The sequence below is a fragment of the Mastacembelus armatus genome, chromosome 3, assembly GCF_900324485.2.
Source record: "Mastacembelus armatus chromosome 3, fMasArm1.2, whole genome shotgun sequence".
Lineage (NCBI taxonomy): Eukaryota > Metazoa > Chordata > Actinopteri > Synbranchiformes > Mastacembelidae > Mastacembelus > Mastacembelus armatus.
In genome coordinates, this window is record NC_046635.1 from 23,212,829 (window position 1) to 23,235,939 (window position 23,111).

General features: G+C 40.7%; 2 protein-coding genes across 5 annotated transcripts; both read right to left on the minus strand.

The window, feature by feature from the left end:
- Nucleotides 1-178: 178 nt before the first annotated feature.
- Nucleotides 179-3,559, minus strand: LOC113122398 (glyoxalase 1). Its single transcript, XM_026293716.1, has 6 exons — nt 3,404-3,559; nt 1,686-1,768; nt 1,427-1,567; nt 1,090-1,157; nt 766-855; nt 179-416 (listed from the first exon to the last, which is right to left on the minus strand). Exons 1-6 carry the CDS (start codon nt 3,470-3,472, stop codon nt 325-327), a joined length of 543 nt encoding a protein of 180 aa, XP_026149501.1. The 5' UTR covers nt 3,473-3,559; the 3' UTR covers nt 179-324.
- Nucleotides 3,560-4,238: 679 nt separating this feature from the next.
- eprs1 (glutamyl-prolyl-tRNA synthetase 1) lies at nt 4,239-22,766 on the minus strand. Of its 4 annotated transcripts, none has more exons than XM_026293539.1 (35): nt 22,622-22,766; nt 21,177-21,261; nt 20,885-20,984; nt 20,650-20,806; nt 20,417-20,553; nt 20,054-20,148; nt 19,829-19,955; nt 19,504-19,696; nt 19,215-19,386; nt 18,878-19,111; nt 18,704-18,788; nt 18,321-18,380; nt 14,800-14,910; nt 14,315-14,451; nt 14,005-14,212; nt 13,790-13,902; nt 13,547-13,664; nt 12,844-13,017; nt 12,591-12,752; nt 12,099-12,314; nt 11,020-11,238; nt 10,678-10,908; nt 10,331-10,602; nt 8,586-8,637; nt 8,264-8,473; nt 8,068-8,140; nt 7,793-7,872; nt 7,518-7,619; nt 7,182-7,337; nt 6,775-6,972; nt 6,396-6,569; nt 6,053-6,213; nt 5,659-5,737; nt 5,500-5,564; nt 4,239-5,159 (listed from the first exon to the last, which is right to left on the minus strand). In XM_026293539.1, exons 1-35 carry the CDS (start codon nt 22,662-22,664, stop codon nt 5,009-5,011), a joined length of 4,950 nt encoding a protein of 1,649 aa, XP_026149324.1. In that variant the 5' UTR covers nt 22,665-22,766; the 3' UTR covers nt 4,239-5,008. The 4 variants fall into 4 exon arrangements, with proteins under 4 accessions (XP_026149324.1, XP_026149325.1, XP_026149326.1 ...); XM_026293540.1 differs by having other exon boundaries at nt 5,009-5,159; nt 12,099-12,140; XM_026293541.1 differs by lacking the exon at nt 12,099-12,314 and having other exon boundaries at nt 5,009-5,159.
- Between the last annotated feature and the right edge of the window lie 345 nt (nt 22,767-23,111).

The window sequence follows — 23,111 nt, forward strand, 5'->3', positions numbered from 1 at the left end:
TTGCATTGTAAAACTCTTTTTATGATTTCAGCATTACTTTTCTTAGATACAAACTGATGATGGTAAACAAACGGAACAGCAATACAAAATAATTACTATGATTAGTAATAACTCAGATAACTAATGTTTTGCTCTATTTAGTATTAGTCCAGCCCATGCCAGAGCACACTGGTTGTCGCTGTGCAAGCAATATTGCTCCATATTCCCTCAGCTGTCTGGTGCATGTCACTAAATCTTTTCCTAAAGCACAGCTTTCTGCTCTTCCTGTGAAGCCACAGTAGGTCTGGCCTATATGCACGGCTGCAGGTACCATGTTGTCAGTTTTTATGAGGTAATGGGCACCATATTGTTAGGACTCAGGATCTCAATCCAGTAGCCATCAGGGTCCTGAATGAAGGCCAAGCCTTTCATTTTACCTGAGGAAGAAGATAAGGGCGGGTAGATTTATTAGAAATATTAAATAAAAATGCAAAATACATTTCAACTTCAGATTTCAATCCCATCATTGTGAAAATCCGAATCATACTGTGGTAGTAAAATGACAATACATTGAATGGAAATGTATGTAGACTTGTATACTGAGCAGGTGTTTTCTCTTTTCCCCATTTAAACAGTGACAATACCAACAACAATTCTTAATCAACAATGGTTTTTATTGAATGAGTAGTTTAAGCAATCATCTCAATTTTAATAATTTGCACTTAAGAAAAATGCAAATGTGGAGATTTAACCATTGAATCTGTTCATTAACATTTCACATCTTACCATCATCTGGCTTCTTGACAAACGTGACCCCTTGCTCTTCAAACAATTTGCAGGCTGCATAGACATCAGGAACTGCAATGCCAATGTGTCCTGTCAAATGTGAATGCACACTGCAGTTACACACATCCAGAGTATAATCTAGTGAGCTGCTACAGAACCATATGGACATGTGCATTTATATAGGAAAAGACAAGAGGGACAGATTATATCCTTTATATATCATAATGTTTTGCATGTGACAGTCAAAAGCAAAAATGTGACAAGTTTATTTCATTTTATTGGTTCAAGCTGCCTGCTTATTGTGCAACAAGAAAGCAATCTTACCAAAACCACGTGGATCGGAGTTTCCATTGTGATAAGACTGAGTCTCATCTGACTCAGATCCCCAGTTGCTGAAAGAGTAGAGGTACAAAAGGTAATGGTGGAAGAAATGAGAAAAGTTGGTTAATAACTGTAAAGTGAATATATGACTGACATATTTAAAACCTGGAACTAAAAATACAGGAAAGGCTGATTTCAAAATACCCACCACTGTAATACAACAGTGGAATAGTCAAAGCAAAGACTGAAACGTTTTACATCTGGATTTTAATCACAGACAGTTGTTTTCATCATTTCATTATAGATTGTGCAGCTTTAACTGTACTATGCAAACCCGTACTGCGTCAGTTCAATGGTGGCTCTTCTAGAAAATGTCCAGGCCGTCCTTTCCTTCACATCTGTGGGAATCTCCTTCTTATCCTCATAGCCCAAGAAGAAGAGAGAGAACCGCATGGAAGGGAAGTCAAACTTTTGCAGAAGCCTGTAAGTTTAGGACAAAATAGGAAAATGTTCCGGTGACAATGGCTGGATATGACAAACCGGACAAACAAATGTTCATTCAATGCATCCACTGAACTAAAGCTCACACTAATACTTACGTCATGCCGAGGATTCTGGTGTAGAAGTCCAAGGATTTAACTGGATCTTTAACTCGCAGCATAGTCTGCTGCATCATGAAATCCTACAGCAGCATGAAAAATATAACAGAAACACAATGAGAGAGCTATAAGTAAATGATGGAATGGAAATTGAAAAAATAGAAATTAATTCACTGCAGGGATCAGAAACAAGAACAATATAACTCAGCAGAGTTTTATTTTTGAGCTAAGAGATGTTTTAACAACACATTTGTTTGCCTGGCTGAAAAACTCCTGTGGGTCATGCTCGCTGTGCCTGAATTCCAACAGAGGAAAATTTGTAACATTGCGCTCAGTTGTGAAAAAGGATTTCAGCCAAGCTTCATCTGTGTACAACCAAGCACATACGGCCGCACCATTTGTTTGGTAGCTCAAACAAATGGGGTGGAATTACCCTATAGAACAGACCAGGCCTGCTTGGATAAGTTATATTTACTTCTTTGATTTCGGTGCAAAAACAAGCTTTACATAGCGGAGGTCTGATGATGTCTTCAAACTTATACTGTAGTGGGATCCATTTTTGTGAGCACAATGCTGAAGATGGCAACAGCAACACATTTCTTAAATGATCCATGCTGATAAATCGCAGGTAAATTTGTGAGTACTGCAGGAATCTCACATGCCCATACGGAGGTGAGAGGTGTGGTGTGGTGTTTTGATGGCATGTTAAAACTAATGCAAGAAGAAGTGATCTCATGTGAAGTACCCAAATGCAGCTTCCATTATGCAAATTCAGAGGTTGTAAGAATATAAGCATATGGATGTTTTATCTCTGTGATTGTTCCTCTTTCCTGTGCCCATCCCTCAAAATGATTACACTGTGCAATATGTATCAATACGTTTATAGAAACTCCAACACCTGCAACATAATGAATTTCTCCACTTCAGTACTTTCAGATATTGTCAGTTTTGCCAACCTGTGGTTCACCCAGAGCTTCAGGTCTTTAAACCCAATAATAGCAGAGGCAGAAGCAGTTAGTTCTGCCACAGGCTATTTACACACAGCAACTGAGCAGGAGTAAGTTAGTGGATCACATTGCAAGGTTTGAGTTTCATTTCAATAGATGTCGGTGCAATATTATTAAATACTGTACGTTCAGAGTAAAGTATGTTTACTGTCCATGTATATCGAAAGGATACAAGCAGCACAGCTGGAGGGAGAAAATGACATGTATTGTAAAAAACAATAAATTGCGGATGTATTTATTCTGCCACTTTATACTTTAACACTGGCCACATCAGTCTTTTCCAGATCTGCCTGTTTCAGCCACAATGAGCGAAAATATTCCGGTCTGACCGCGCCTAAATGTCACACTTCTTACGATTGCGGGGCAGTTTTTCTCTTGTTGTTTGAATAAAATACGTCTCAGCCTCGGACTGACTTTTGTTCCACGCACCAGCGAAAGTTACAGACTAAAAGTTAGCTGGCTTAAAGCTCGTAATGAACCAACTAGTCATACATGGAAGGTGAAAGTCCCAACTACAAAACTATTGGCAACTACTTTTTATGTGCCCGAATCACTTATCACCGGTGTCCAATGCATTTTCTGTGGAGAAACGTGTCGCTGTCCGATAATGGACGCATAGCTGGCTAACCTGTCTGGGAGTCGCTGGCCTGTGGAGCTGACAGAGTGTGAAGAAGCTCAGCTGAACTTCGACGGCAACAACAATCATGTTACCTTCGTTATTGGGTCTCCATCTTTACAAGCCACAGCCGCTGCCTCTGCCGAAAGACCTTTGTCGCTCATTTTTTGCGTTACGAAGCTGGATTGTAAGTGCGGACTGACATGGAGCAGGATCTACCTGAGGGGTATTAACACCAAGACCTTCCGGTACCAGCATTCCACAATAAAAGTCCCACTGACGCCCACACGGGAATCTACAAGAGCGCACGGGAGGAGATCTGACTCTCAGTACATTTTATATTTCTTATAGGGCGAAATATAAAATCAGATAATGTTATTAGCACAGCTATCAATTTCTACATTACGTTTCATGACCCAATTGGAAACATAAATTGACTCAGGCAAAATTAAAAAACAAATAAGTCTCAACGTAGGAAATATTTGTTTAGTCTGTCACTATTAAAACATTTCACCGTTAGCACAGTGACAGGCTGAAATACCAAAAATGCTAAAACTGAAATAAACCACAGTCACGCTTCATGTTTTATTTTGAAACAAAAACAGGAAGTTTTTATTTGTTGCCAAAGAGATTATGTAACCAATGAATACATCATGTGCTCGTTAGCCTGCATACTTACTAAATATATTGCTATATTAAAGTAGCGTTACTATGATTTTATAAGAGTCTTTGTGGAGGTTTAAGCCGTTTCTAATTCATCGCTAGATTTACATTGGAATGCCTTAACTTCACATGCATGATATTCGTCCTGATGGTTTCACTCATGCTGTTCCAACACAAATAATTAACGAGGTATTCTGCAGAGCAGGGACAAGCTAATTTAACATCCTCAACTATCTTTGGCCAGGATCAAAAACGCCAACAGGAAAATTTGACATGGAAATGAGTTTATTATAGACAGGCTGTAGAGTTCCTTCATGTGAGAGATGTGCCAGGAGGCTTCATCACAGCTATTAACCAAATACATTATTCATCAAAGCTGTTAATCCCTTAGCTCTGTTGGAAGCAGTCATATAGTAATGGGGAGGGCCAACACATGTGTAAGAGTAACACCAAAGCCAAAGTACCTGCAGAGTTCCTGAGACAGACTGCTGGGCTGCAAGGGATGTGACAGCTGTAGTAGTTTCCCCCACACATTAGTAGACAATGTTTATCAGGATTTTTTTTCCATTAGTACTTGTTTTGCGAGAGATTTGCTTTCTCATTCAATTCATGAATGCTGAAAATATTTTATTACCAATAACACAGGTATAGAGTTATAAAAAAAATATCACTAATTTTCTAACTCTACCAGCCCCTAATCACATTTAGAAATACTCCGTAAGGTCCTGTCAGGTCAAACTTGCCTGACAGGAAAGATTTAAATCTACCTGGTATCCGTCCTCACATGAACCATGTCTGGATATGAAGGGTTCCTCAACCATGTAAGGAGGGAAATGACACAAACACTCAGAGTAACCAATTCTTTCAGCTCCACCTCCTTTCAGATGCATTATAACAATGTTAACACATGTTTAAAAACAAAAAATATTCCCACAGTCCTGTCACCTCCTCATCTCTATTAACCTAGACACCCACATCAAAAGGGAAGAACCAGACTGAACTACAATGTTTATCCTTGAGCTCCCCAAAGCTTGTCCTCAATAGCTGCGTCCAAACATGGTGTAGTACTGGGCCAGCTCCTTGCCACTGACACACATCTGACCAGGCTGCAGCGTCTTCAGGGGAGAGAATGGGATACAGAGACTCTTGGCTCCCATGGATGGAGCTCCAGGCTCCAGGTCCTGGTCCCTGATAAGAACAAAAGCACAAAAATCTTAAATGGTTTGAATTAGAGCTACATGAGATAAAATTGGGCAGAAACAATTAATGTGACATTTTGTAATTTCACAAAACCCGACATGAATGGGACAAATTATAAGAGTACTTTTAAAATGCCTTCAACAGAACAGAAATCATTTTAACAACAGCATGCATCATTTCTTTTTAAGGATACATACAATGTCCAGTGTATTTGATAGATACTTGTGTACTGTACAGATGATATGGGTGACCAGGGTGGCTTATGCTTCCTTACGCCTTGATAGACCAAGGCACTCACTGTCATGTAAGAATGGTGTTTTAAACTTACTTGGCAGTGATTTTCTTGATCCAGTCCTCACACTCGATTCCTCCACAGAACGGGATCTGGACAATCTATCAAGCCAGACAAATATATATGATCAATTGTTAAATCTGGTGAGGACAGACAGTAAAATGCGTTGTGCTCGGAGTGGGTTGTGTTATTCACCTTGCCCTGGTCCAGCTCTTTCTGGAACTGTTCCATTGTGTCCACAGCTACCATGTGATTCTTCAGGTCATCTGAAGCTCTGACAAACACACAAACACTTCGGTCAATCTTCTTGTATGTGTATGGACACCATGTGTTCAATAGTTCCACTATGGAATAATTCTGTTAGTGTATTGTCCCATTCACAATCTGTCATGTCTGTGTACATTCATTCTACAGTAATATTACCCCTAGCTGGTTGGGCTGTATTAGGTTTAAGACTGAATGTGATATGGTTTTTTGTGCCTTTATGACAGTTAGTCGATAAACAGTGCAGCTATCTGCAGTGACAGCAGACTCAGTCCAGTTCCAGCCATGTGCAGTATAAGTCTGGCCTTGGTGTGCTGTATCTTACTTCTTGTAAAGGCTGTTCTGGATGTCCTCCAACATGGCAACCAGCTTCTCCTCCACGTCGGCTTCTGGAATTGTCACCTTTGCACCAGAGTCTCTCCTCACTGCGACACACTGACGCTGCTGCATATCTTTAGGGCCGACTTCCAGACGAACAGGAACTCCCTGCACGAGAACAACAGGCAGTGAGAGATTCAATGATAAAGCTATTTGTTTGAGTGAGATCACTAACTGTTGTTCCCATTATTGACTCTCATTCTTGAGATTTCTCATGACTTTGAGATTTAGGTGATATCACATTAAGCTAAACTTAATTGTCCTCCTTTAAATTTCATGTTGGTAATGACCTTGAGCTCCCAGTGGTTGAACTTCCACCCTGGGGAGTAGTTGTCTCGCAGGTCATTCTTCACCCTGATGCCAGCACCCTGCAGCCTGTTCATATATTTAGAGCACTGGGCCAGCAGCTCCTCCTTCTCCTTCTCTGGCAAGGAGGCAGTGATTCCACATGGGATGACGATAACCTGAAAAAGGAAAAGGAAACATTGTCTGTCTATGCTCACATAAAAAAAACCACAAGATAAATTATAATAAAAAGCAGGTAAACATTTAATAGGTATATCATTATATATTTGTCATAGGAAGTACAGCATTCAGGGTGAATTTTTGTATATTTCTGTCTTCTGTGTTTCCATGTCTCAGTGAGAATGTGTGTAAATGAGGGTCTACCTGCAGGCAAGCGACCCTGGGTGGCAACACAAGTCCCATGTTGTCTCCATGGACCATAGTGAGGACACCGATGGTCCTGGTTGTGATTCCCCAGGAATTCTGGAAAGCCAGTTGCTTCTCGCCCGGCCTCTTCGGATCTTCAAACATGATCTCAAACATTCTGGAGAAGTTTTGGCCCAGATGGTGGGATGTAGCACCCTGAGAAAGCACAAGGCAATGGTGAAAGTAAACATCAGCACAAGGCACTCACCGAACACACATCAGTTAAGTGGTAGAAACTGAAGGATAACTGTCACAAATTAGTTTCTTTGCAGCTTCTTATTAGCGTTCAAAGATTTATTAAATCTAATGTTGTTCCCCTCAGAATATGAGAGGACTGAGTAAAATAACCCAGAGTGCAAAAGTACCTGAATGGCTCGGCCGCTGGCAGAGATAAAAGCCTCCACAGTGGTCGTGTAATCTCCTCCTGCAAACTTCTCCTTCTCTGTCTTTCTCCCCTTCACAACAGGTATCGCCATCAGCTCTTCATACACCCTGGCATAAAGATCCAGGATCTGCAGCACCTACAAACACATAGCATTCACACACAAAGCACACAAAGACTTACTGGTTGACTTCGATACAGTATAGAAGAACAAAACAACCATCTTTCATACTTTAAAATGTTCTAGTGATGCACAAGCAGTATATTTAAATCACTGCATCCCAGCACTGATGCAATAAGATGAGTCTAAGTTTGTTACCTCCTCAGCTGCCTCCTCTTTGGTGGCAAATGCTGTATGTCCTTCCTGCCAGAGAAACTCTCTCGTCCTGAGGAAAGGCTGGGGGTGTTTGAACTCCCATCTCTGAAGGGAGGAGTGTGGGAGGATGAAGAGAAAGCAGACAGAGAAAAGACTACAGGGTTTACGTTTTTTTCCTTCAGGAATGGTAAATGCTTGCAATTAAATTACGATGTATGGATAATGTTGAAATGAAATGTATTTAGGTCATGCACAGAAGATTATATGAGAACACTGACCACAACGTTACACCACTGGTTGAGTTTGATTGGCAGGTCTCTGTGAGACTGGACCCATTTAGCGTAGGCTGGGTACATCACTGAAGTAAAAAACAAAGACAGAGCCAAGGTTCAAAACATGACCAGGCAGTAAGACTACACCCACAGCTGCATTAAATACAATCTAAATGTTTTAGAACCGATTATGTCACAGTGTATGTTAAGTATACACTTGGACTGGCATAATTATATAATTAGGTCTAAAAGCCAGAGTGAACTGAGGAGCAGGTCCAGACCTGTCTCACTGGTGGGTCTGACAGCAATGGGCTCTGCCAGCTCAGTCTTTCCTGATCGTGTTACCCAGGCAACCTGACAAAGGACATCACCATTAACAGATATAACAGTGTTTATATTTTAATTAAATTAATAGTTTATTTTTACTTTCCACACTGCTGCCCCCCTATTATTTTGTTTCAAAAAGGCCCTCTTTACCTCTGGAGCAAAGTCTGCAATGTGGGTCTTTTCCTTCTCTAGAGCGGCCTGAGAGACAAACATGGGGAAGTAGCAGTTTTCTACACCCAGTTTCTTAATTTCTCGGTCAAAGAACTCTTTAATGGACTCCCAGATGGCGAAGGCCCAGGGCCGCAGTACATAGCAGCCGCTAACATCATAGTACTCAATCATCTCTGATTTAGTGATGACCTGTAGAAGAGATGCAATAATATCACATTTAAAGGGCATATGGAACTAAAAAGAAGTTTCAAGACACCAAAGACTGGGTTTATAAAGTATTCTGCGACCTATATTGACTCACTTGTGAGTACCAGTCAGCCAGGTTCTCTTCTTTCTTGGCCTCCAAACCCAACCTGATAGGAGGCAGACTGAGTTAGTTTGATGTAAACCTTAAGATGCACCAGTCATGAGCAAAATAATAATATAACACACGATTACAAGTGTAAATACATGTTAAACTGTTATGGTGTTAGAGCAATCAACAACACAAATACTGTTTGCACTCTTGCAACGCCATGCCTATTTGGTTAGTCTGCAAGGACAATGATCATTACTCATGAGTGCATTAAAACAATTAAAACAACCTTTCCCAACCAAACCTACCATGCAAAGCCAGAAAACTAGTTTTCTGCTGCTAAAACAAAAAACAAAACAAAGAGCTCAACCATAAGGGTAAAATCATAACCCCATTACTTGCACAATATTATGACCATTATCATTAATTTTGATCTGAGGAACAAAAATTACTTTCTGTACTTTTTGCATCTTACATAAAACGATCTTCAAATCAAAAAACCTATTCGCCTACTGAAAGGTCTTTAAAGTTTCAATGGTGCTAATGTGCCAATACCAGACTCTACAGCCATGCTAAGCACAGGTGAGGCTGATAGGATTCATCTTCTACATGACATGTAATAACTGTCAAGACATTTAGCCAAATGTAAACTCTGTGAAAGGTCAGGGATCACGTCAATAGGATTCACAATCTGGGAATTAATATATCATCACACTTCTAATAGTGGTTCAGGCAAAGTAGCTAAAGTCACTAAAAACTATAAACATGAACATACATGATTAGTAGTGCAACACTACCATAAAGCCAGCAATCAAATTTTACCTTCAGGCAAAGTAGCTAAAATCACTAAAGCCACGCCAACAGCACGGCTATAAACATGAACATACATGATTAGTAGTGCAGCACTACCATAAAGCCAGCAATCAAATTTTACCATCAAGGCTGACAGCAGACAGGCACTTATTAAGCAGATGAAAACCACACCAACCATATAAACTCACCAAATCTCATTACAAAAACTCTCTTCAGCCATCAAGCTACAGCAGCAAGGGGCTGCGCTTAAAGATGATCTGTCTTCAGTGTCCAAGCAACAAATCCAAGTACATTTGCTTTTGGTCCCAAAATTTCAGTATTTGGCTCAAATATGAAGCTCATGGCAGAGTAATGTTTGAATTAAACTATGATCCACAAAGTTCCAGTTACTGTATGTTGAGTGTTTTCTGGTAAGATTTCAACACTTCCGCACAAAACAATGCAACTTCGTAAGGTGTTCGTATCTTAACTATAATGTGCTTATCAAGACAAAATTCTGAGAAAACGGTTCAGAACAAGACGTTTTATTAGCTCAGACATTTGGACACCACTAGTCAGTTTCAGCCAAATCATTTTCACCCTCATCTCATCTGGTCAAACATCTGTTCATGTAACTGCAGATTTCCATGCTTATTCTTCAGCCTGCTGGGCCTTGTGCAAAACATGGGATGGGACAGAAATATTATCACAAGACTGACGGCAACCACAATGAAAGTGCGAATAGGTTTAGAAACAGTTAAATCTTCACTTACGGTGAGACTCAAGGTAGAAAAGTTGACTTCAGATGCAAAAAGTAAAATAATACTTTGTTCTTCAACATTTTTCCAATCATGATCATATGTATAGTAATAAGGATTACCATTTTATCCAAAAGTTTTAAGTTTGTCTGGATCTACATTTTCACCTCTCTCCCTGTTCATTTGTTTGCAGGTTCTCACCGTGTTTGTTTCTTGGGTCCTTGGCCCTCTCCTGAGCCTCCTGCTCCTCCTGATGACTCCTTGCCCTGACTGGTTTTGTCTCCTTTACTCTTCTTCCCTGCTCCTGCTCCTCCTCCTGTCTGTTTCTCAGATTTGTTCTCCCTTTCCTTGCGGTTTTTGTCATCTCCTCCAGTGGCTCCAGCAGCACCCACTGGTTTGTATTCCACTCCAGTAAGTGTCTTGTACCTGCTCTTCAGGTCCAGCAGAGTCTTCACGGCTTCATCCACCTGGTCCTGAAATGGAAGCAGTGTTGCTTTTAATCCATCCAAAACTAGACGTATTTCATTCCACTGTGATTAGATTCTTACCTTGGGGGCCTTCTCGGACTTTAACTTTCTCACAAGTTCTCCCTGTTGGGACACCTGAGAGAACAGCTCCTGGGCCTGCGGGGAAGAACTGGTCGTTGTTGATGAAGAACTGGACTCGGTCTGTGCAGCGTTAGCTGGAGGTTGCGTGCCTGGTTTGTAATCCTGCCCTGTCTGCTGTTTGTACTCTGCCTTTAGAGCCAAAAGCTGTTTCACTGCAGCATCTACCTGATCCTATTGAACAAGAGAACCAACCAAAAGGAGAAGTGTTGAGCCAAAAATGCAGTTAGTAGTAAATGTATTCAACAGTGTATACAATGTGTTGGGGAAACACTATAGTCCCACCTTGGGGGCTTTTTCAGACTTCAGTTTTCTGACCACTTCGCCCTGCTCAGCAACCTTCTCATAGAGCCCGGTGGCAGTAGGGGCAGGGTTGGAGCTGTTCTGGACCGGGGCAGGGGTTTTCTGAACTGGGGCTGCTCCAGGCTTATATTCTTGCCCAGTGACCTGTTTATATTCTTCCTTCAGAGCAAGCAACTGTTTCACTGCTGCATCAGTCTGGTCCTGAAGAGAAGAGAAGTATACTGTGACTCAGTTCTCAGCATATATCATAACCCTATAATGGCGCAGGCACATTGTGTGAACTACGTAAAAAGATTAATATTGTAACGAAGTGAAACTTTAAAAATCTTGATACTGATGAAGAAAGCCCTTTGTAAATATATTAAACATATGTAGTTATTGGCTGGTCTTTAATTTATCACTTTTTAGAGGGTGTTGGACTGGCTGATGTCCCATATTATAAAGATATAGCTTGCTAGGTTAATGTTTAAAAGGAAGAAAACCCAGGTATGGTTCCTGTCAGTGTGCCAGTGTTACACTGCAGGGAAGAGTAAATGATGTGTTCAGTACCTACAGATCATGGGCAGCCTGTGTTCTGTTAGTTGCACTTAAGACAGCCCAAGTGCCATTTGCGGGTGCATTTATTAACATAGTGCGGCTGAACCACTAGTTAACCTGCAAACTGACATCAGTAATGCACTTCTCTCCAGCACATGTATGTTTGCTGGCTTATTCAACAAGCTAAGGTACAGGACAAGATGTGTTTATGTTAGCACATTAGGTAAGAAGCTAATGTGGGTTGTTGTTCAAAGTCTGAATGTTGAATGTTGAACTGCATGCTGGTCTTTAGTTTAGACAAAAAAAAAAAGGAATTTAATATCAGCTGGATTTAAGTTTTCTGACATGGAACATTATAGTAGTGAGTGTCTACCAATCTGCTCTGCACAACAGTAATTCATGCCCAAAAAAAAAAAAAAAAAAAAAACACCTATTGTGGTTGAAAGGTTGATTTATACTGATACATATGCTTTGAGCTTTAATAAACACTGTTTCCTACTGTACACTACATTGCATCTGGATACCTTGGGGGCTTTTTCAGACTTCAGTTTCCTCACAACCTCCCCCTGTTGTGCAACACGAGCATAAAGGCACGAAGAAGAGGAGGAGTCAGGCGTAGAAGGAGGAGCAGTGGAGGTGGGAGTGGGTGGGGCCATCCCTGGTTTGTACTCCTGACCAGTCAGCTTTTTAAACTCTGCCTTGAGAGCGAGGAGCTGCTTCACTGCTACATCAATCTGGTCCTGGCATCGTCAACATATGATCTTATAGTTGCATGTGGTAAATAGTAAATTTGACTGGCATGCAAATGGCATGAGGACACGATTGGAGACTCAACAAATCATTCGGGACAGCTTCAACGATGTGCTTTGGATGTGAGAAGTGACTCGACAAACGCATGGAGAAGACAAGAAAATGACGGGAACAATCACTTGATATGAGACCACGAAAGGACAAATGGAAATGTGGACGCAAACAGTGATTAGACAAGACAAGTGACTAGGCAAATATTCAGGTACCTTGGGTGCCTGCTCTGCCTTCAGTTTTCTGACTAGCTCGCCCTGCTGTGCAACACGGGTGAATGGACAAGAGGTGCAGTCTGAAGTGGGCGGAGCTGGAGCAGAGGTGGTAGGTGCCATGCCAGGCTTGTAGTCGATGCCTGTCTGTTCCTTAAACTGAGCCTGCAGAGAACGAATAACACAGCACATTTTATGAATAATGAACATAGTGTCTTTATTTAGAGTTTAATTACTTTTAGTTACTCAGATGTACCTTTAGAGATAGCAGCTGTTGAACTGCCTTGTCCACCTCGTCTTTAGGAGCTTTGGCAGTCTTTAGCTGGCGGACAGCTTCACCCTGAGATACAATGCTAGAGAACAGGTCGCTGGCTGAGGTTGAGGCAGGCACTGGGGCAGAGGTTGAGGCAGCCTTGGTGGGACTGGCACGCTGAGGCAGGAGATGGGCAGATTCAAAGATAAAAGTGCAATAAATTGACATGTACCAGATTAAGCTAGACATCAAAGAAATAAATGAAGGTTAATCTAAGCCTTTTGTCATTAAAGACTCTCCCTCTACTGGCATCATCAACTCTGAGCCCAAACATACAAGGCCAAACATTGCTGGTTAGACTAGTTAGCATTCACCATGTCATTGTCCTGCTACCGTTGCGCTTGTCTCCAGTTAACATCTCTAACAAAGCTGTGCTCTGATCTTTACTTCAGCTTAAATATTTAACATTTTGTTAACCACTCCATGTACTCATCTCAAGCTTGATCACACTGTTGGGAGGCAAACTCTGCTTCAATAAAAACTATAATAGTCCTGATCAGAAATTGAAATCAGCCCTGAGCTTAAGGGTAGGTGCTCTGATTTTAGCACTAATGTTGAGTCATTTAAAATGTTCTTCATGCTGATGACACAATCACTGATGCACAATTCAATGATTTTAAATGGGATTTTCTTCCAAAGCACTCACTGCGTTGTTGGAGCTCTGGCTCTTGCTCTTGTCTTTGGATCCAGAAGTTGGCATCTCCTTGGTGTGCCCATCAGGAATATAGAGCAGAACACAGGGACTTTCCTTACAGCTGTTAGGGCTACAGACAAAAACAGGAGAAAGTTGTGATAGTATTGTCAAAAATCCAGGTATATACATTTTATTATCTCCACTGAGAGTGAACCAGGGAGGGCTCAAGAAAGAAAACCGATAATTTCCCCTTACCTGATAGGCTCATAGGGCTGGTCACAGATGTAGAAGCCGCGTCTCTGGAGCTGGATGATGTCACCTTTCTTCAGGTTCTTCAGACAGGGATCTCCAAGCATCTTCTCCTCCAACTAAAAAAATGAGACCGTCAAAAATGGATAGAAATGACCATAGCAAAAGTAATATGAGCGCTGACAAGAGACTGACAAGAACACACACACTATAAAACACACCTTGCTGTCTTTATTAATGTACTCTTTGAAGTCGTCATCTTTGGCAATAACGGCTTTGGAGATGAGAGGCTGGTAGGTGATGCAGACAGTGGGCATCAGGGGGGCGCTGTTTGTGTCAGCCAGCCATGTGATTTTTGTTGTCTTTTTGAAGTCCTTGTTGTCCAGGTTCAGACGAGCCTCCATGGACACAACCTTACCGTCAGGCCCTCTGAGTGGTGAGAAAGGGAGAGAGAATGTGTACAGGTGGAAAACCATATTGTGCTGTGTGATTATCAACCATATGGGTCACCTGAGCAGTGGAATTACATACTTGTTAATCTTGGTGATGATGAGGTTGCCCCAGTTGATGAAGGTGACTGTCTCACCCTCTGAGAAAGTCTCAGCATCTGCTCCATCAATCAGAACTCGAGGTCCATACCAAACCTCCTTCATGCCCACGTCTATATTCTACATGGGACAGCAATGACATCAGCACCAGGATGTCTACTGACAGACAACTGTGGTACACAAGTGAGACTATAATGATGTGCAATGTGAGCTGATGGTATTAGTAATAACTTGCTGTGGGAAATGAGTGGCACATACAAAAGGTGAAAGCAGATTTCAGTTATTTGGCTGAAACATGCAAAACTACAGGTGTGGTTCTTTAAGGGCAGTGACTATTATTTCATGAAGTATTGCACAGTATAAAAAATATAAAATACAAATATTATGAGCAAATCATGCTAAGTAAAAAGTGTCCCATATATATATATATATATATATATAACAGAGGGAGGCAGAGAGGCCTCTAACCTTGGGGTGCTTGGCTACTTCCTTCATCTCCTCTTTAGCTTCTGGGATGGAAACAGGAACCACATAGGAGGAAGACAGAGCTGTGTATCTCGGGGCTACTGGGTCAATAACCTAACAAACACACACGCATATACAGAGACAAGCAAACAGGTCAGTAAAAGGTGACAAGTGCTTTATGACTATCTCCACTTTCAAGTAATGAAATAAAGCAGAAAATGATGCAGCTTCATTTATTTTATTTGGAAAAAAAAAAAACAAAGAAAAACATACACAAAAAATATCCCAGCTCAGATAAGACATCAGACACATGACATAAAAGGCGAGTGGAGAGAGGTTAAAAGCTGATTTCATAATGAATCATGACTGTATGAAGGTTAGGGAAACAAGCTTTTATTCAGCTGCTTATTCAGCCAACATCCACTCTCACTATTTTACCAGCCAGCATGAGGGGTTAGGAACCCAAAATGTAGCTGAACCATTTGCAGAACAGACTGGACATCATATAAACATTATCCCAGTAGCTGTAATGTTGTTTAGATAACAGAAGATAACAGAAGAGCTGATGGATGCTCCAAAAGGTCTTATCAAAGTAGTTGTGGTTTCACAAGTCATTATTGAGGGCAATATTTTCTTTTCTTACAGATGCATCAAATTTATCTTGTGATTTAGTTTTACAGCACAGTCACTTAGGAAATAAAACAAGAAGCACCTCTGCAATCTAAATGATGAGCACAGAAAATGGAATGCACGTACTGGATAAATAAAAAGGCAACCTCTCAAACGCTTGGTTAAAAAGCTGCAATGGATAGTTGGGATGGTGAAGACGACATAAGGGGGGAGGATGGGAAGAATGTCCTGAGACTTTTAAGCTGTTTCACTTGACTGCAGTTTATAGAAACAGTATGAAAAAAATCTGTCTATAAAATCAAACTTTCAATCAGCCCAAATCACAGAAACATACTTATACTTGTAAGCACTTTGTACTTAACAGGGAAAGCACCTGAAATCCACCGCTATGGTCCCTTAAGGTGTCCTAAGTTCCCTGACCTGTTTATAACTGAGGCACAGTAGGCTTCAGCACCGAGCATCCCTTCCTTTTTTCATTTGTCTACACAAATTTGTCTTGCATAGCACTGGGGTGTTCACAAAAAAAAACAAACAAACAAAAAAAACAAACATCAGTAACACAAAGCCTTCTCTAACTGAACAGGCCTATTGGCCACAGACATAAATACACTCCTCCTCCTCTTCATGTCTATACGCACACGTTGCACAACAGGGGGAGGTTGTGAGGAAACTGAAGTCTGAAAAAGCCCCCCAAGGTATCCAGACATCCATTCATGTCTGAACTAGAGCCTCTCTGTGAAGTGACTATTACCTTCCTGAAGCTCATAGAGCTCAGCACAAAGACTCAACTACTACAAACAAACATATAATGGCAATAAAGTGAGGCAAAACCACTGCAGAGAGACTGAAAATGACCACTAGGGGACAAACAATGCAAAACAACACGAACAAGATGCAAAGAGAAAAAGAACATGGTATGCAGGAGAATAACAATGATCTCACAAATTCTCAAATAGCACAAATTCCTGTGACATGACTCAGAATGAAAGATCAAAGATGTACAGAGGGGGCTAAATTTAAGATGGTTTATCAACTATTTTAATAAAAACTGGAACTTCTTATTTACCGAGTGACACCAGAGACCACTTGGGAGCTGGAGCAGAGACTCAAAGGACATGTTTCTGACCACTACATAAAACTAGACTACATATACTACTATACTATACTACTACTTACAAAACCTGCTTGCTTCTTACTGATTTCAACAGACTACACCAGATCCCCAATCCTGGTCTCCATATTTACTCACCTATACATACACCATAATTTTTACTGTTTATCAGTTTGGTTGTTTTATTCCTCTACGGATCTGCCTGACACCTGTCAAAACACTTTGTAAACCCCTGTTTTTAAAAGGATTATTATTATTGTCATGATTAGTATTATTATTACTGATTGGCTGGTAAAATAGTCAAGGTTGGTGGACTCTCAGACAAACCCTCCCAGGCAGTGAGTAGGTGTATGTGAGGAAGAGGAGAGGAGGAGGTAGAGGAGTACCTTCAGACAGCTAATTGGCAGCTTGGAAACAGAAGAGTGAGATGCTGTTTAATGTCAGATACAAGGAGGGAGGGAGAGAGAGGAAAAAAGTAGACACATTTACATATAATGAACCGTTTACATAGCTTTCCTCGCCGTTACACCTTCCTGTTTTTCTTTGTCTCTCACACTCAACACCTGAACAAGTCTAGTTTTTTTTTTTCATACTAGCCTGTGCTCTGAACGTTGCATTCTGCAATCTCACCACTAGACGCTGCTAAAACTTCCATATTTTATACATGGCACCCTTGATGTCAATGTTTTGAGAAAGTATAAAACACACACACACACACATACACACACGCACACACTTATTTTGTCAAAGTAGTGCCAAATATAAATTTAAATTATGCTCATGATGCACAATTACTTGTCAGACTAGCCATTCGTTGAAAGGGGGGTGCTCAGTTGTGTGCATTCTGTAATGTCACCACTAGATGCCGTTAAATCTTTACTTTACACATTGCACCTTCAAATGACATGATGGAAGTTTGGGAGTGTGATCCTGTCTGAAGATGACAGGGAGGAGCTGGTTAGTTGAACATGCAGATGAAACAGCTGTTAGTTCCTAAATCTCAACCTCCAGCCATGTTATCATTATATTAGGATTTATTCCTGACACATTAATGACATTCTGGAGAATCTTAAAAATCTGAATTCAGGTCCACCAAAATCCAAGTAATACTAATGTGTTGTAATGAGCATAAAATCTACTTCTAGTTCAAGCTAAAGTCTGGATCCCACTCATCACCTTCACACCTTCCACTGGACCAGGAGGAAGCAGCATGTGCCAGCGAGGAAAACCGCACAGAGGAAGCAAAACTGATATCCAGACAAATGAACATTGGGGAAAACAATATAATTACAAACACCGATGGGACATGAAATGAAGCAGCCGGTTGGTTTGGGAGGTTTTCAGAACTACTAGGGGTAATATGGAGGCTGAAGGTATGGTAATGAGGTGAAAGAGATGTCAAATGAAAGCTTGCAACAGAATGCGAATAGCAAAGCAGAAAGAAGCCATGCCAGCAGCAAACCTACAGGTAATTCTCTGAACCTGATAAATAAAAAGAACTATGCCATGAGGTGTCTTCCTCTAACACAAAACAGGTTTTACCAAGGGCACATACACTGGAAAACGTAGCTCAGTAGACATGTTTGCAGTTGGATTTTAAGTGATGCAATTCAATAGTCAACTTTTATTGTGATATTAAGAATGTTGTCTTTCTAATTTTCTACTTGGAGTCACAGTTGTCTACAGTAAGACTAAATTCAACATTTGTATTTATTTGTACATATGCAGCAGAGCTGCACAGGCATCAAGGAGAATTGAGTCAAAAGTCAGAAGAAAAATGTACCTTCTTATTGAACGCCCAGATCTTGTCCCACTCCATGTTTACTACTGACCGTGACCCACCCTAGAAGGAGGGGGATAATAAGAAGTTATAAAACGCATAATGGATTTGTTCCTTCAATCTGAGTAATAGCAGTCTTGGAAGGGTGACTTGATAATATCTTGTTTCTTAAAATATTCAGATGATTCCACATTTTAATAAAATTAATTCCTCTGAAGGAAATTATACATCATTTTTTTACACTAAAGAACTTACACATTTGTAGACACCTGGGCCAAGATGACTTAATGCTTTAGTTCCTTATCCATTTATCAAACTGAGCTTGAATCTTTGTATTAGAAAAGTATCTCCTACCATCTCTAACTATGATTGGCTGACAGACACACCTGTGCTGCTATGAACTGTTTGAGACCCTCCACAGTCATTCCTCTCCGTAGGACTCCCCTGACAGTGGGGAAACGAGGGTCATCCCTGGAGAATGAGGTGGGCAAGAGTTTGTAGAGTTAAGAGGAGGGAAAAAAAGACAAGAGGGAATAGAAAGGGAATTCATCTAAACTTACCATCCATCAACATATCCCTGGTCAACAAACCAGGTGAGTTTTCTCTTTGACAGCACTGTGTTGTTGAGGTTGAGTCTGGCGTACTCCCAGATGTAGGGCTTCCTGAGGCGCAGGGCATCGATTACCCAATAAAACTGCTCATCACGATCATGGTACTCAGTTGTTCTTAGAGCATGGGTCACACCCTCCAGGCTGTCCACAATGGGGCAGGCAAAGTCGTACGTTGGATAGACTCTGTGGGTGGTATCAAAAATTATCATCTGTAGAATATGTTAAATGCTAGACATAAATATTCCAGAAGTTCAATTACAAATTGTGGTGTTATTATGTCAAGTACTTGTAGGTGGTCCCAGTGCGAGGGTGTGGGGTGTTTTTGCATCGGTAGAGGGTGGGGTCTCTCAAGCAGCCATTGTTGGAGTTCATGTCAATCTTGGCCCTCATGCAACAGCTCTGACCGTGCTCTGTCCCAGCTTTCATTTCAGACCACATCTTCATGTTCTGCTCCACCGCTTCAGAAGGGAGGTAGAGAAATTACAAATTACAGCATCAAAAAGTTCTTTAATCTGCATATTGTACATTCAGAGATAACTGTGACAGGTAAACATGGCATATGTCCATGGCCGTACTGTTATTTCTGCATTTGGACTCAATGCGCTGCTCCCGCTCCTGTTTCATCTGCTCAGGAGGGGTGTCGTCAATGTAGGCCTTTCCCTCAACAAGCAGCTGTTCAGCAAATCGAAGTATGATGGCAAAATGGTCGCTGGTGTAGGTGAACTGGTCTGGATGGATTTGGAGCATGGCAACATCTTCAAGGATGACCTGAGAAGACATGTAGAAATAAGAACACCAAACTAATTTTTTGGCTGAAAAATAATCAGATAGTACTGTGTTCACATGATCACTTATTATAGATGTATTTCTCCATTTGTTCTAGGACCTTGGATGTCTCACCTTCTCAAAGTCCTCCTTTTCCTTCTCAGGGTTGGTGTCATCGAAGCGCATGATGAGCTTGCCCTTAAATGTGACCTGGTAGTGCTGGTTGAGTAGAGCAGCTTTGGCGTGGCCGATGTGCAGATATCTAGACACGAAGAAACAGGAAAATTTCTTTGTTAAGAAAGACACCAAAAATACTTGTTTCTTATCTGAGTGTTTCCTAATATTCAGATCAAGGCCTACCCGCTGGCCTCAGGGGGGAAACGGACAACCACCTTGCCCATCTCAGCTCCGGGCAACTCCGCAAATTTTCCAACATCCTGCTTTTTTTCTTTCAACTGTCAAACAGACACGAACAGTCAAGAACACAAGACAGCCTTCATTTCATAGTTAGTCTGTTCCTTGGCCCCATGCTGAGTTCTAATGAGATCAAAATCTTTAATACAATGATCACAAACATAATCAATGAATAAGTAATGTTTAAGAAGTAGTTTGTTACTATGTTAATTAGGAAAATAGTAATTATACAACTACACCACTCTGACTTTGGGAACATTTTAAAAATATTTAGTCAGATGACATATTAGTGACTAACTATACACTTACATTGGATTTGTTCACTGGAGCTTTGTTACTGGCGTACTTATTGCCCACAGCAATGAAGGGAACCTGCGAGCTCAGGAAAGAGAACCACCGATTGACATGGGAGAAGGATTTGCCAAGGCTTGGCCACTCCTTGTTACCTGCAGAGAAACAACCACAACCTGTAGTGCTGCATTTCACCTGATTAACAATACAAACCACAGCCTCTGAACTGATTTATCCACTATAGAACTGACTTTTGAGGGCAGCCCAGACAGACAGGTCAGCTAGGGTGATGGCGTGTCCAACCAGGTAGGTCCGCAAGGAAAGAACTTTATCCAGTTCACCCAGCGCCACAGCCAAATCAGGCTGACAACACAGACGCTGAGCACTGAACTCCAACCAGTGGTCGACCTGCAGACACCATCACAGATTAGAACAATAAAACCCAAATTTTGACATCATCTCACACAAAAAAAAAAACATATAAACCTCAGTCTGCTCCATGATGTTGGCTCCATAGAGACCAAGAGCAGGAGCCATCCGAGCCAAGTATCGACTGATAGAGCTGGCATCATTGAACTGGATCTCACTGAAGGAAGGACAGATATAAAAACAGATAGAAGATCTATTAGTAATAAAAAATGAAGCAATAAAGTGTAAACTTTGTAACATTCTTTATAGATATATTTTGTACATGCAGTGTAGAACCAATTCATTTATTCCTGTGGTTCTACACTGCATGTTTGAGCTTGATGTCTGATAAAATAGTTGTATCACATACTCGGAGACATGAAACTGAGTCTCTTTGCCTTCCGCCACTGACACCTGCACACTGCCCTTCACATGCTCTGCTGCCAGAAGTGCCACTGAAGGACAGAAAACAGTCAATGTTAGCCTAACACTGCTTCAGTCAACTTTGAAGTTAAGTCAAAGGCAACAGGTCATGCTTTGGATTCTTGAACACATTTCATCTCTCATCAAACATCTATCTATCAAATCCTTATGATTAGAGAGGCAGCTGAACTGGTTGCCATTTATACACATCTCAGTGTTTGAGTTTACTGTGCTAAACCTGTAATCTTCACCCACCTGCTTCAACACCTTTCAAAAATATTATAGTAGTTTGACTAATACAAATGTTTTTTAACATGTCAGTACTCAAGAGTTTAGTTAAACTCTTGCACTGACTAAATATCATTAAAGATAAATAAAATAAGTATGTAGCATTTTTTAAAATTAAGTTTTAATTTATTAAATGGGAGAATGATTAGGGAAGCAACATTAACATGTGATACAGAAGTGACAAATGATTTAATTCAGCTTTCACTTAATGCGGGCTTATTGTGTGGCCAAAAGTGTTTTAATTTGTCCCATTGCAAATTCCTTTTACTTATGATCTAAGCATTTCCTCCTTCTATTTGTCTTATGCATATTCCAGCGTCAGGAACCATGCTGGCTCTAAGGAGTGAAACAAAAATCACTGGAAAAGCATAAAGAAATAAATAAATAACATGCCCCAGCAATCCAGCCCTCCACGTTTCAGGATGCTTGCATCAGCCTGCTGTTTCCACCGCAGACGCACTGAGGTGCTGTTTGGAAAGCTGAGCAATGGATTTAACATGATCTTAATATGGTGCCAAGCATGGACACACTAACCTTTGAAAACCCGTGTTCAGACTTCACTAAACATGCAACAGTTAAATGTCACATATTAAAACATCACATTGGATTACAGATATATTTTAGCCACATATAACGTTGTCTAAACCAGCGATAGCTACTGTCAGCGTGTCAGTCTATGATGTGTCCATGTGTCTTTTCCGTCCCCCCAATTAAGACACAGGTCAAATTACAGTCGCTGCTATTTTACAAAAAGAAACTAGCACTTCCTAGCTAACACAAATCCTGATTTTCAGTGAATTTATTGTCATTCAATTTGTCTGATTTCTACAACAAAAATCAGACAATCTTCCTATAAAATTTAATGCTCTATTACTATATTGTGTGCTGTAATAACGAGGTGATCCTAATAACAGATTCAATATTTATTTTTCTGCGATTGAGGTTCATATTATCAATTAAAGGCCAATAAAAATAAACCTGAATATTTTCCTACGGAGTTTTGTTAGGATGACACGTAGCAAAACTACAGCTAACGCTAGCTAGCTGTCAGCATGCACAGCACACGACTCACGGACAATTTAATGTTTCTGAAGCTCAACTCACCCAGAGGCGGATTGCTTATGCTGACGGTGAAGTTCATCGCCATACTGTGAAGTCCCTCTTCCACACACTGTTTATGAGACCCAAATAAAAGTCCACACACCGACAGGACTCCACACCAAACACCAGCGCGATACAAGTCGCTTTATTTAGGGTTAACAAACAACTTAAGAGCGCAACAGTGCCCCCTATTGTACGGGAGTGTAAAGGTATGTAAACTAAACGAGTCACTCATCCAGAATAATTAGTTCAACTCTCTTTTTTGTGTTAAGGTTCATACATTTATGGTACAATTAATCTTCTCATTTTCAATTTTTAAGCTACATTTTACACAAGTGTCTATGCGCAGTTTTCTCAATACAAATAAAAAGGTAGATATGTTTTCAGTCTGTTTTAAAGCAGAAACACACCAGCTGCAACAAGAAATACTAAGTATACTAAGTAATTAAATATTTTTCATTACATGCGACATCGTACCAACACTGCCTGTTTC